A 12,341-nucleotide genomic window follows, 5' to 3' on the forward strand; every position below is an offset into this window, starting at 1 on the left:
TTCTTCCTAATATCTAATGTGAACCTGCCGTCCTTCAGTTTAAGGCCGTTCTCCCTTGTCCCATCATTGTCCGATTTAGGTGCCTCTGGATAGATTGCAGGCAGTCAGGATTTCAGAAGTTTGATTTGGGCATCCTAACCCTAAAAACAGTGGCATTTCATTGCCTTGGCCCCAGAAATCTGCAGCCTAAAGACTGCCTCTGGTCTTGGGGCAGCCAAGGGAATTCTGTTAACAAGTTGCCATCAAGTTATTTGGCCATAAATGCAAACATGCATTGGTACTGGAAGTGAACCCTTCAGCCTCTCCATGCTGTCTGCTCTCAGTGTAACCTTCAGTCTCCCCAGTTCTGGCAGCACCCAGTAAATTGCTCCTCAACAACCTTCCCCATTTCCTTGAACTTTATTTCACCCAAGGCCTCCTTCATACTGCTGCAGGCTTCCTCCCGTTGTTGCAGTGCCTGGTTTTATTATTCCAAGTTATCCAATAAGCCCTAGGAATGACATCCTTCTGGCCCTCTCTCCTGCACGGCCGCCTCCAGCGAATCAAGCTGTGTACACACCAGTTAGACAATTTGCCTACTGTTGTTCCTGTCCCCTTATCTCTCCCCCCACCCCCACCTCGGTGTTTATGCTTAATGGATTGGGAGTTCCTTGCACGAAGAACTTCCTTTTCGCCTCATGGGAAGCACACAGAGTAATGTGAGTGACCTCTCATGTCATAAATAACTGCAGGACAGCAGACCGTGCTCTCCCTAGAGGGAACCACTGCCTTGGGTCGGTCGGTGAGCAAGTGCCCGGCCCCCTGCGCAACTCCCGCATCTGCCCGAAGCACATAGCGCACTCAACGCCACTTTCTAATCATTTTCTCCAAACATCCCATTTCCTGTTCTTTAAATAGCACCTCAAAGATTATTTTAAAGGCTTTCAAAACACTCTTGCCGCCGGTTTTGGGTTTGGAGTGGGTTTTGTTGGTTGGGGTTTTTTTTTAGCCTTCTTGCATGACGATATTTTCACGTCGTGGGAGACAGGAACAGCTCGAGGAAGCTGCGAAGTTGCACGGAGTACCCGGGGGAGGAAAGGCGGGGGGAGCAATACGGTTTCTAGGACAGTCCACCTGGCACCGACGTTTTGTTCTTGCACACACTTTCAGTGCGGAGCTGCAAGTTTCGGCACGACTCTGGAACTTTATACCCCTCTCGGGGGTAGCCCGCCCGGAGCGGGGCGAGGGGCCCGGAGGAGGGCGGCGGCGCTCCCCGGAGTCCCTTTCCCAGCAGAGAGGCCGAGATGCAAAGGAGAAATGACAGCATGGAAAACGGAGTATTTTTATCTGGGCCAGTGCCCGGGGTGAGGGGTGGGCGGAAAGTGCCACCCTCTCTGTCTCTCCTCCCTTGCCCTCAGCCGCCCACGCCGGCAGCAGCATCAAAGGGAATCTCCCTTGTCGCGCCGTGTCAGCACCGGGGATGAGCGCACCGGCCCGTCATGGCATTTTCGCTTCTCCCGGCGCTTACTCAACAGGCGGCAGGGGAGGGAGGGCTGGTTTGGAGGGGGGGCGGGGGGAGGACTCCCAACCAGCGCCGCTTCTGCCATGAGGTCACCGCGGCGCTATGCGCTGTGCCCGCCGCCGCCCCTGCTCCGCTCCGTTGCGTCAGGCAGGGGGTATCCCCGCCGCGGCCGACCGAGCGGGGCATCCCCGCCGCGGAAACACCCCGCGCTGCTACGCCTGTCCCTCGCCGGCGGGGCGGGGGGGCGATCCTGCCTCCGTCCCCTCCGCCGCCTCCGCGCCACCCCCCCGCGCCGCGGGCGCTCGGCCGTCGCTCGGGAATGTCAGCAGTGGTTCGCCGGGGGACCGTGCGGGGATGTCATGCGATGCGATAGGGAGGGAAGGCAGCGCCCTGCACCGAGGGAATCGCACCGAGCCGGCCACGCGGAGGGGAACTCCAGCCACAGCCACCAAGAGACTTTTTTTTTTTTTGTAGGAGGAAGCCGGGTCTGGCACCCCCCGCCAGCGTGCGGCTGCGGCTCCCTCCCCCCGCCGCCGTGAGGGCTACCGGGAGGATGGGTGTACGCGCCGGGGTCCCCGTGCGCTGCCCCGCACTCCACCCCCTGCGCAGAGGAAGCCGGGCGGGGGCGTGGCCCCACGACAATGGGACTCGCCGGCGCTATAAATACCCGCCCGCATCTATATTTGGTTTGGCCGGATCACAACCGGGGGGGCCGGGAGGGGGTGTCCCAAAAATAGCCCCGCGCTCCCGCCCGCCGCCGCCGCCGCTCAATGGGCTCCGGCCCCGCCCCCTCCCTCGCGCGCGATCCCGAGCGCCTCGCGCGGGGCCCGGCGGGGCTAAATTTAGCAACGCCGCTTGCGTCAATGACGCGGCCGCCGTGCGTCAGCCCCGCCGCGCCCCGCCCCTCGGAACGGGGCCCGCCGCGTCCTGTGCGTGGATTGGCCGCGGCGGCGGCACGAGGGCGGTGACGTGGGGGCGCGGGCTGGCCCCCGCCGGGGGCCGGCGGCGTCCGGAGGGGAAGCGCGGCCGCGCGGGGAGCCCGGCGGGTTCCCCCGCGGGGGGAGCGGGGCCTGGCAGCGCCGCGGCCCCGGGCGGAGGGAGGGAACCAGGGAGGGAGGGAGCGAGGGACGCCCCGGCGCCCGGGGGAAAACGGCGCGCACCGCCTCGGGAAGGGGATCCCGGGATCGGACGTGGCCGTTGCGCCGCCGGTCCGCGGCTTCCGCAGAGCTCTGCGCCGGCTCCGGCTTTGTCTCCCCGGGAGGGAGCACGCTCCGCGGCGGTGCCGGCAGCGGGATGGTGGAGCGAGACGCAAAGCGAAAGTGCCGCCGCTGCCGCCGGTCCCTCCTCCTCGGGGCGGCAGGCGCCTCGTCCGCTCCGGCTCCCGTCCGTCGGGAGCACACACTTGGCGGAGCCCCTCTGTGCGGAGCACAAGCGCGGCACCGGCCGTCACGGCTGCGGTGACAGTCGCGAACATCCCGGCCGCCGGCGGTGGATGTAAACACGGCACCGGGCACGGCGGCGGGCGGCTGCCGCCAGCGGAGACAGCGGGGGAGTCGTCCGCCGCCAGCCCGGTGCCCCACGCAGACACACAGACACCGAAAGACACACGGACACAGTCACAAGTAGGCGACAGCGCGGACGCTTCTCAGGGCCGCTCGCACTCGTGCCCGCTCTGTGAGCGGCACCTCCGGCAACCTGCTCCTTGCTCCTGCGCGCTGGAAAGTTTCGAAAGAAAAGAAAAAGAGAGTGAAAAAAGGAGGAAAAAAAAAGTTGGAGAAGAGAAAATAATTCGGAAAAAAAATAAAAGGCAAAAAGAAAAAACGTTTCTAGAAAATGAAAAAAGTGAAAGAAACCTTTATTAATTAATCCTAAAAGTTCCACTAAGTAACGAATCAAAGCTCTTTTCATTTGAGTCTCTCCAGTAAAGATATAATAATTTTGTTATTATCACTATCTTAATAATAATAATAATTAGTAATAATATTATTATTATCAGATTTGGGAACGACTCGCCAGGTTGTGGCGGGCAAGAGGCCCGAGCCGGCCGGCCAGCCGTGCCGTCCCGCTGCCGGCGGCTCAGCACGGCTCTGCCGGGGCTCCGCACCGCTCCGCACCGCTCCGCACCTCTCCTCTCGGCTGTGCGCGGCTGTGCACAGCTCGGCGCGGCGCGGTGCGGCGGGAGCGCGGCGCACACACTGGGGCGGGGGGGGGGGGGTCAGTAGCGTCAGGCTCCCATGGCGTCACTATTGACGTTTCGCATTCCAGCCGCTCTATGGAGAGGCCGCTAGGGCTCCTCTCACATAAATGACGTTCAGAGAGAGGGAGCGGGAGAGCAGCGCAGAGAGGCGCCTCCGTCCCCTCTCTCCGGCGCAGGCACACGCGCACCCCGGGGCACTCGCACCGGGACGCGGGCACAGGTCCCGGCCCGGCTCCCGCCGCACACACACAAAGGCACATCGCGGCGGCGGCCGCCGCTCGGCATCCCTCGCCCGTCCGCCTGCTCACTCCCTCCCTTCGCCCGGGGACGGGCTCCTGGCTCCTCAGGCTTTTTCACTCCTTTTCCATGCCTCGGGATAACGCACCCTCTGGACCTGCAGCTACCCGGAGTCTGAGGGATTTTGTGTCTCGGGTCCTGCCGCTGGACAGCGCCTACACTCGCCTTTAAGGAAGCGGGCACCTACAAACTAGATGTAAAGACGGAACCTCCACAGCAACCGAGTACGTATGCGAGTGAACGGGAGCGGCTGAGGGATAGGGACAGCGCGGCATGTCCCCACTCCGTGAAAGTTACGCCGCCGGGGTACAGATGCTGGGGAGATGCCGGCGGCGAGCGATGCAGCTCAGCCGATGCGCTGCCGTGCCGGGCTCTCGCTGAAACTTTTCCCTCACCTTCCCCCCCCTCCTCCCCCATCCTCCCCGTGGATGTTCAATTGCCGCTCGTCTTCCGAGCGTCCCTGCCGTCTCGGCAACTCCTGCCGTGCGCGGGGCACTGCTGCTCTTCGCAAACGGGAGGGCTGTGGTTGAGCGGAGCGGGAGCCGGAGTCGGTGGTACTAAGGTATTCCTGCTAGTTGTTGTCATGGAAATGATGCTGCCGGCGGCGGCGGGGAGTTTACAGCGCCGGTGATGAATGGCAGCAATTTGTCTCCCTCCTTTAGCCGCGCTTGGGAAATAGGTGGCTCTGTTTGCACAAGTTCAGCTGTCTAATAGGGACGGCGAGGCAGGTTGAGCTCATCTCACTTTGGGAGAGAGCAGCCCCCCTCGGCAGCCCAAAGAGCTCGCCCAAGAGGTAATTGCTGGAATGTGACATATTGTATTGAAATGAGACGGGATGTTTGCACGGCACGTCTGCCCGGCATCTGCTCCTCGGAAATGTGCACTTTTCCCTCCGGAGGTCAGAAGTGGTAACGAGGGGCCGCGGTGCCCCGGCACGGGCGGTACCGTGCGGGGAGGCTGGGCTGCGCCGCCGCTGCCCCGCTCCCTGCCCCCGCGGCGCCTCTCGCCTTTGCCTTCTCGCCTTAATAGCTGCGAAAGAAGTTTCAGTCTTGGAAAGAGGCGAGAAAGCGCGGGCGTTGGGTTCTGAATTATGTAGAGGGACAGTTATCGGGGCAGCATTATCGCGATAGCCTGTCCCGAGCGGAGATGCCGCTCACCTTAGCACGGCTAGTTAAGAACGCCGTTACTTAACTTGAAATTTTTGGGTACGATGGAATCCGTGCGAGGATATTTCTCAGGGAAAGGGTGTAAAACACTGTTTTATGTAGGGAGATTAGTGTATTGGGATAGGATTTTTTTTTTCCTCCAGGAAAAAAAAGTTTGGGAATGAATCGCTAACTTTTATCCAAGCCGCTTCACTCGATTACATTCTTCGCCCTATTTTTCTCTCCTCCGTGGAGACCGTTCTATGCTGGAGTCAAGCCCCGGTAAAAAAACAATGGACTAAACCAGACCAGACGGTTTCTTCGGAGGTGAATCTCACGCGATCTCGTGGATATTTGCTGGAGTGACCGTGCGGCTCGGAGCGATCCCTCCCACGCACCACCCCCCCACCCCCCCCCCAAAAAAAAATATCGCCAGCTAACCGGCGGTGGAAATCCAGCACGAAACTTTTTAATTGAATGGAGCTTCCCCCTCCACAGTCCCTCCCGGGTAAATGAAGGTTTCGAAACTCGCCTGAAGAAGTCACAATCACAATGGAGAGTTTCACGGTTTCCTCCTCGTATTACAGGGTGGGGAGGGGTGTCACTCGGGGCTGAATGTAAAGTGCACGCAGGAAGAAAAGAGCTTTGACAAGGGTAGTTATTTCCTCCTAATTTACAGCCCTTACGGCCCTGCGCTCCTGGCTCGGGCGGCGGCAGCCCGGAGGGGTGCTGCGTGGTTAAAGGCGCAGCGAGTGTCTCTAGGTAACCGGCGGCTCGGGGGGGCAGAGAGGAGCCCTAGGGCGCTCCGCGCCGAGCGGGAAACCGCCTCGTAGGAGCTCGTAAGGGAACAAAACCCTCGGGAGAGAAAGGGACGAGCTGACAGGCGCTTAACACCCCAGGAGCTGGCGGGGGTTCAAAGGCGAGGGGCGCGGGGAAGGCAAAAGATAGACGAGAAGCGGGAGAACGAGTCGCCGGAGACCGGCTTCCGTGGGCAGGGGCCGGCGCGGCCGAGCATCCCCCGCGCTGCCGCGGAGTCCGGCTAGCAGCGCCCAGAAGGTTGGGGGAGGCGGCTGGGCTGCGCTCCCTCCTCCCCGCCGGTGATGATGGGCCCGGAGACACCGCAAAGGGTTTAAGCCCGGTCGGCAGGACACCCCTCAAGTCTGGCCGGTACCTTGCATAGAAACTCCCAGCCTGCAATTTTTCCCGGTCTCTGCATCCCAAAAAGAGAAAGTTCTCACGGGGAAGTGGACGCTCGGGGATGCTGTCCCGCTTGTTGTAGTCACCCCGCCCGGGGTTATCCTCTTGCCCTCCCCAAGCTCCTCTCCTGGAGAACAAACCAGCGGCTCCGTTGTCCCAGCCCGGTGCTCTCTTGCCTTTTGTGTGATGAGGGAGCGGGAGCCGGCAGGAATGCGCTCCTCCGCCGGCTCCCGCTTCCCACCCGCGGGGCGAGGCGGAGGGTTGGCGTGCGAGTGCGGGGGACGGTGCCCGCACGTCCCTGCGAGGCGCCGCGCCGGGGGGAGGCGGGGAGCTCCCCTCTGCCCCGCCGGACACCGCCGCCCCTGACTGTGCCTTGTCTCCGGCGGACAGAACCCGGGTCGGAAGAGCGCCCCCCGCCCAGGCCAGGCCCCGGGCCCGCCTCCGCAGAGAGGTCCCAGCCGGCACCCACCCCGCCGCCGCCGCCCGCCGCCGCCTCCGTCCGCACCTCCAGCCCCACCATTCAGCGCGCAAGATATCCACCAGGTAAGCTGCCGCTCCGGGAGAAGGGCAGGAGGAGGAGAGGGGTGCGGGAGCTCCTGGCGCGGCCCCTACCCTTCCCAAATCCCTTTGGCATCATCGGCCCCCGACGTCCCGGGGAGTTTAAATCCCAAAAGGATCAGAGCAGCGCGTGTCTTTCGCAGCGATTTTGGAGATGCCGTGCCTGGGCACACGGGTTTGCGAGCCCCTCGCCAAAGGCGTGCCAGATTGAAGGGGAAGCTGGTTGGGGGTGCTAGTGTCCATGTGAGAAGCCCAGCTTGCCTGGCGTTAAACTGGGACTCCTTTACCTCACGTTCTCGAAAAGAAAGCAGAACACCATAGTAATAGCTCCTAATGTCCCTGTCCTGATGCTTTTATCCATTCATTTGGGTTTTGATGACAGGTTGCTCTTCAATGCATCTCCTGTGGGGCTTTTTTTTTTCTTATTTTAATATTGTTGGATAAAGAAAAGGTCCCAGGTTATTTTCCTTGCAGGGGAATTAATACTGGTGCCCTAAGTGGAAAAGTAGAGGTTAGACTTAGACAAGTGCGCTGACAAAAAGCAAGGTAGGAGGAGTCCCACAGAGCCAGGAGAGACCAGATCTTTAGGTTAGGGATATTTTTTCAGTCCTCTAGTCAGAGTTATTTTAGACTTCTGTTTTTCTGCTCCACTTTGCACAGAATTCAGTGACATAACTCTGTTATGCTTGGAAAAATGCAGGAAAAAAAAGGGACATAATGATCTGTTCCCTTGAACTCCTGCTCATATTCTGGGCTAGCAAAAAACCATTTTTACTTCATAGAGCTGTGTATCAACATGTCCAGTTGTGACATTAGCTGTGAACTCACTCTGTTGTATTTCTCCATCAGTTCTCAGTGGAGGTGTGTGGAAAGAATTTAATTCCCTTTCTATCTGATTAAGCACTGATCACTATGTTTTAACAGCCAGTCCTTAAACTAGCAAATGATAATGATACGACTTGCTAGGAAATGTGTGTGTGTGGAATCGCATGGACAGAAATTGACAGGAAAAAAAAAAAGAGAATAGTAGAATAATGCATAAATAACATTGGGAGGCAAGGCTTAGGGGGGAGGGTTGTCCTGCCTCCTTGTGCAAGCTTTTGAATTTAAAGCAAAGAAGGTCTTAATTTCAGGAAACAGCACTAATGTTTCTTTCCTCAGATTTTAGTGTTTTCTCAAGAGGAAGAAAGATGTGAATGGTTTGTGACAGTGTGATAATTCAAATTTGGGGCTTAGTTTAGATATATTTATCTGCAAAGAGGGAAGGAAATAATTAAAAGTTGATTTAACACAAATTATTTGGATTTCTGCATGCCAGGAGTGAATATTTTAAAATTGTAAGTGAAAAGAGTTCTTAAGAGTTCTCGTTATTTACAAGGCATGTTTTTTTTTTGTTGGTTTTTTTTTTTTTTTAACATGAATTATTTCTCAAGTGCATCTGGAATATAAATTACCCTGATTAAGGAGAGATGAACTGCACTTAATTTTGATATACATTTTATCCATAGTTACTTTTCTCTTTATGAGAAAATTTATACTAATTGATGCATTTCATTCCTCTTCTGTGCAACCAAAATACACCACACACTTTTAGTTCAAGTTGCAAATATTGGTCTAGAATCTCACAGTGTTTAGTCAGGCAAACCTCAGTGAATTGCAGAACTGGGTCTATTACTTCCTGTGACCAGCAAATTACATGGCAGACTAGTAGGAAATGTAAAAGAAAATAACAATCAGATCTTTTCAGCCAGGCACTGTGTTGCTTTGACCATTCCAGCTATCAGTGAACCACATTAAGTTTCATGACTAATGAATAAAACCAACTGTATTACTGGCCTCAACCTTGCTTTCCCATGAAAACAGAAATAGCACATATCTTTTATCCAACATTTTTGCAAATTGAAGGAGGTGTTGCACCTTCCACTTTTAAAGGAGAACATTCTACCAAAGATAAGCCCTAAAACTAATAATGAGACAGCAACCTTAAATTATTAGCTGACCAGAAATATTCTTCAAATATCCAGAGCTGAGTAAGCAAAATTGATGTTTGCAAGTCTTAAGTCACAAACCTTGTGATTTGAGTATTCCTCTGACATGCGCTGCAGATGCTGCTTTTTAAAAAATAAATATAATTTTTAAAATTATGCATTTGATAATTTCGTTTACCCTTCATGAAAATGTTAAAAATTTTACGGCATGATTGCATGCGTAGATTCAGAGTCATAAACTGTTCTCATTGTGCTTATCTAATTCTCATTGACACCTATGTATATTAAGCAGCAGATGTAGGGCAGCTTGAGATGGATTCTTTTCTCGCTCACACTGGTATAAATGTGAGTTTCTCCCTTGACTAGATGAGAGCAAACTCCTAGTACTGAATGCTTAGTCGGTCCCTGGTGCATATTTGTTGTTGAAAGGAAAAGACTCGAGGCAAATTTAAATGTCTGAATGGGAGTTGGGTGCCCAGTTGAGCTCTGGGAAAGCTTCTAGGAAAGAAGTTAGAGAGGGCCTGGGCCTGGTGCAGTGGGCTTGTTGTTAATGTGCCCCTTTGCCCTTGCAGATATGCCCTGTGTGCAAGCGCAGTATAGCCCTTCACCGCCCGGTTCGAATTATGCATCCCAGACCTACGCGTATGGCTCGGAGTACAGCTCAGACATCATGAACCCTGACTATGCCAAGCTGACCATGGACCTGAGCAGCACCGAAATCACTGCCACTGCCACCACCTCCCTTCCCAGCTTCAGCACCTTCATGGAGGGTTACTCCGGCAGCTATGAGCTCAAGCCTTCCTGCCTCTACCAAATGCAAACTGCCTCCTCTGGCCAGAGGCCCCTCATAAAGATGGAAGACACCCGGCTGTCCCCATACCAGCCCTCCCTGCCCCCATCCACAGATGAGGGGATGCCCAGCACTTCCATGTACTTCAAGCAATCCCCACCCTCCACGCCCACCACGCCTGGCTTCCCCGCTCACCAGAGCCTGTGGGACGAGCCCCCGCTGCAGCCCACGCAGACCTGCCTGCCTCCCGGTGGGCACCTGATGGACGCCGCCCCCATGAAGACCGTGCCTCCGCGCTTCCCTCTCTTCCACTTCAAGCACTCGCCTCCGCACACGCCGTCCGCGGCCGCCCACATGTGCTACGACCCTGCCTCGCTGAGCCTGCCCCTGGGCTCCGAGAGGCCCGCCGCCAGCCAGGCTCCCATGGAGGGCCATTCCTACGGGCTGCACCTGGCCAAACGACCAGCCACCTTAGCCTTCTCACCGCTCGGCCTCAACGCAGCCGCCTCCAGCCTGATGGGCGAGAGCAGCGGGAGCGGCAGCAGCGGCCTCCCGTCTCCGCCCAGCCGGAGCTCCTCGTCCGGGGAAGGCACCTGCGCTGTCTGTGGAGATAATGCCGCCTGCCAGCACTACGGGGTGCGGACATGCGAGGGCTGCAAGGGCTTTTTCAAGGTGAGGGATCCGCGCTTTGCTCCCCTCCCTGCTCGCTCCCACCTCACTTCCCACCCTCTCTGTCCCCACGGGCTCCCCGCCCTGACCTGGGGCTTCAGGGACATCGTGTGTTAAAACTCAGCTCCCCAGCGGGGTGGGAGGGATGCCCAAAGTTTTTGAAGGTCAAGGAAAACCCTCTGCAGGATAAAAGGATCAGCTATTCTCTGCTGAGGAGAGGCCGTGGCAGTGATCTGGGGGAACCACGTGTCCGGTCTGCCAGCATTCCTCAATGAAATATAGGTCATCCCAGTTTAAGCTATAAACTGTGTTTATTCTGTAGTGAAACTCATCTGGAGTACATTCAACCTGGGTTTTACTCAGTCACCAATTCCAATTACACTTTTTTAAATTTTTTTTTATTAGATGAGGAAAGAAACCCCGAAATCATAAAGTCCACTTAATATTTTAGGTGGTGGCAGCAGTGCCATTTGTTGTCCAGGGAAAGTTGGCCTGAGGAAGAATGCAGGGTGGTCAGCACCAGGAAGAAACTGGTTTCACTCATGGGACAAACCCAAGTACTTCTAGTTACTTTTGATTGCTGCCTTGTCATTACCCTTCAGCTCAGGAGCCCGGGGAGTCCTTACCAGGGAAAAGCTGCCTCCAGAGCAGTGACTAAGCACTGCACAGGGTCCCCGTGCCTGCTCTGCAACGAAAGCAGCTTTGCAGCTGAGTAGCAACACACATAACTTAGACACAGCAGTTTCTCAGTGGGAACTTTGCACTTATATTTTCAAGAGTTGAATATATTCTTTAGATCTTAGGTCTGGGTGCTTTGTAATTTCCTTTCATCAGAGTCTGAAGGTGCAGATTCCAGTATTAATTTCAGAAATAGCTTGTTTAAGAAAAGAGCTTGCGATTGACTTTTGGTAGGATTGATCTGCGCAGCAAGTTTAAGATTTGAAACATTAGAGGTTGATTTTGTATATTTCTTCTTGCTAAGACAGTAGTTATGCCCCTATTCTGGTAAAAGATACAATGGGAACAAAAACAGACCCAAAGTATTTGGGGGGAGGGCTTACAACATTTTTTTGTTGTAGGTGGAGTTTTCAGTGTTACTTAATAATAGTCTGTTGACCACGTGGTAACACATACGTCTCCTATAAAACTAATTTGTTATTTAAATATAACTAGAAAAGGGACCACACGTAACATGGCAATAGCAGCTCTTTTTATCCCAAACCTGCCCCTGTGGAAATCAATAGCATACCCTTGAGTTCAACAGTACCTTATTCTGCAAAATAAACTGTTTTCAGCTCCAAATCACAATGAACAATATTTGCTGTATCTCTTGTATTTAGCACATTGAGGCTGTTATCTGATATCCACCACAAATTATGGAATAAAATTTATGCATTAATTTAATTGACATTAAAGATTTAATATTGAATGTTGAGTTGATTAATTTGTTCCTGATGTCTTTTCTAGTAATACCTTTTTGAATGTTATTTATTGATGTATCTTTTATTTTAAGTATGGCAGCATTATATGTTTTTGCACTGCTATTTGTTACATTCTTGCAAAGCTTACCAGGTTTCTACACATTTTAATTTTGTTTTAGTTTTTTCAACATGACTTTAGAGTTAATTAAATTTACATAACTATGTCATCATTCTGTCCTTTTTCCTCAGGTCAGGTTAACTTTCCCAGAGTATTTAGCCAAACACATTTTGTAGGGGTTACTGGTATTTTTATTTTTCTCCCTGATGATTTTAATGGCTAACCAAACCAGTTATTGTGGTATTTGACTAACAATAGTGATAGCAAAAGAAGTACATTGCAGATCATTTTGATTTTATTTTAATAAGGTCAGCAATAATCAAGGGAATGAACCAAGTAGAAAATTGTTCCCAAAGGGATATTAAAAGCGGAGATAATCTAATCCCCAAAGGTAGATGGGATGACCTGGTAATTTCAGATATGATTTTATCATTCAAAGTTGCCTGTCTCCAGAGACTTG

General features: G+C 54.1%; 1 protein-coding gene across 3 annotated transcripts in view; it reads left to right on the forward strand.

Annotated features, from left to right (window-relative positions):
* Positions 1 to 3,730: 3,730 nt before the first annotated feature.
* Positions 3,731 to 12,341, forward strand: part of NR4A3 (nuclear receptor subfamily 4 group A member 3) — a 31,508-nt gene continuing 22,897 nt past the window's right edge. For 2 of the 3 annotated variants that reach the window (XM_077784698.1, XM_021528678.2), the window contains exon 1: positions 6,900 to 10,345. In XM_077784698.1, the coding sequence (XP_077640824.1) occupies positions 9,434 to 10,345 (912 nt within the window). In that variant the 5' untranslated portion in view covers positions 6,900 to 9,433. The other variant, XM_021528679.2, reaches the window with a different exon arrangement.

This window comes from Lonchura striata, chromosome 1, assembly GCF_046129695.1.
Source record: "Lonchura striata isolate bLonStr1 chromosome 1, bLonStr1.mat, whole genome shotgun sequence".
In the NCBI taxonomy this organism is placed as follows: Eukaryota; Metazoa; Chordata; class Aves; order Passeriformes; family Estrildidae; genus Lonchura; species Lonchura striata.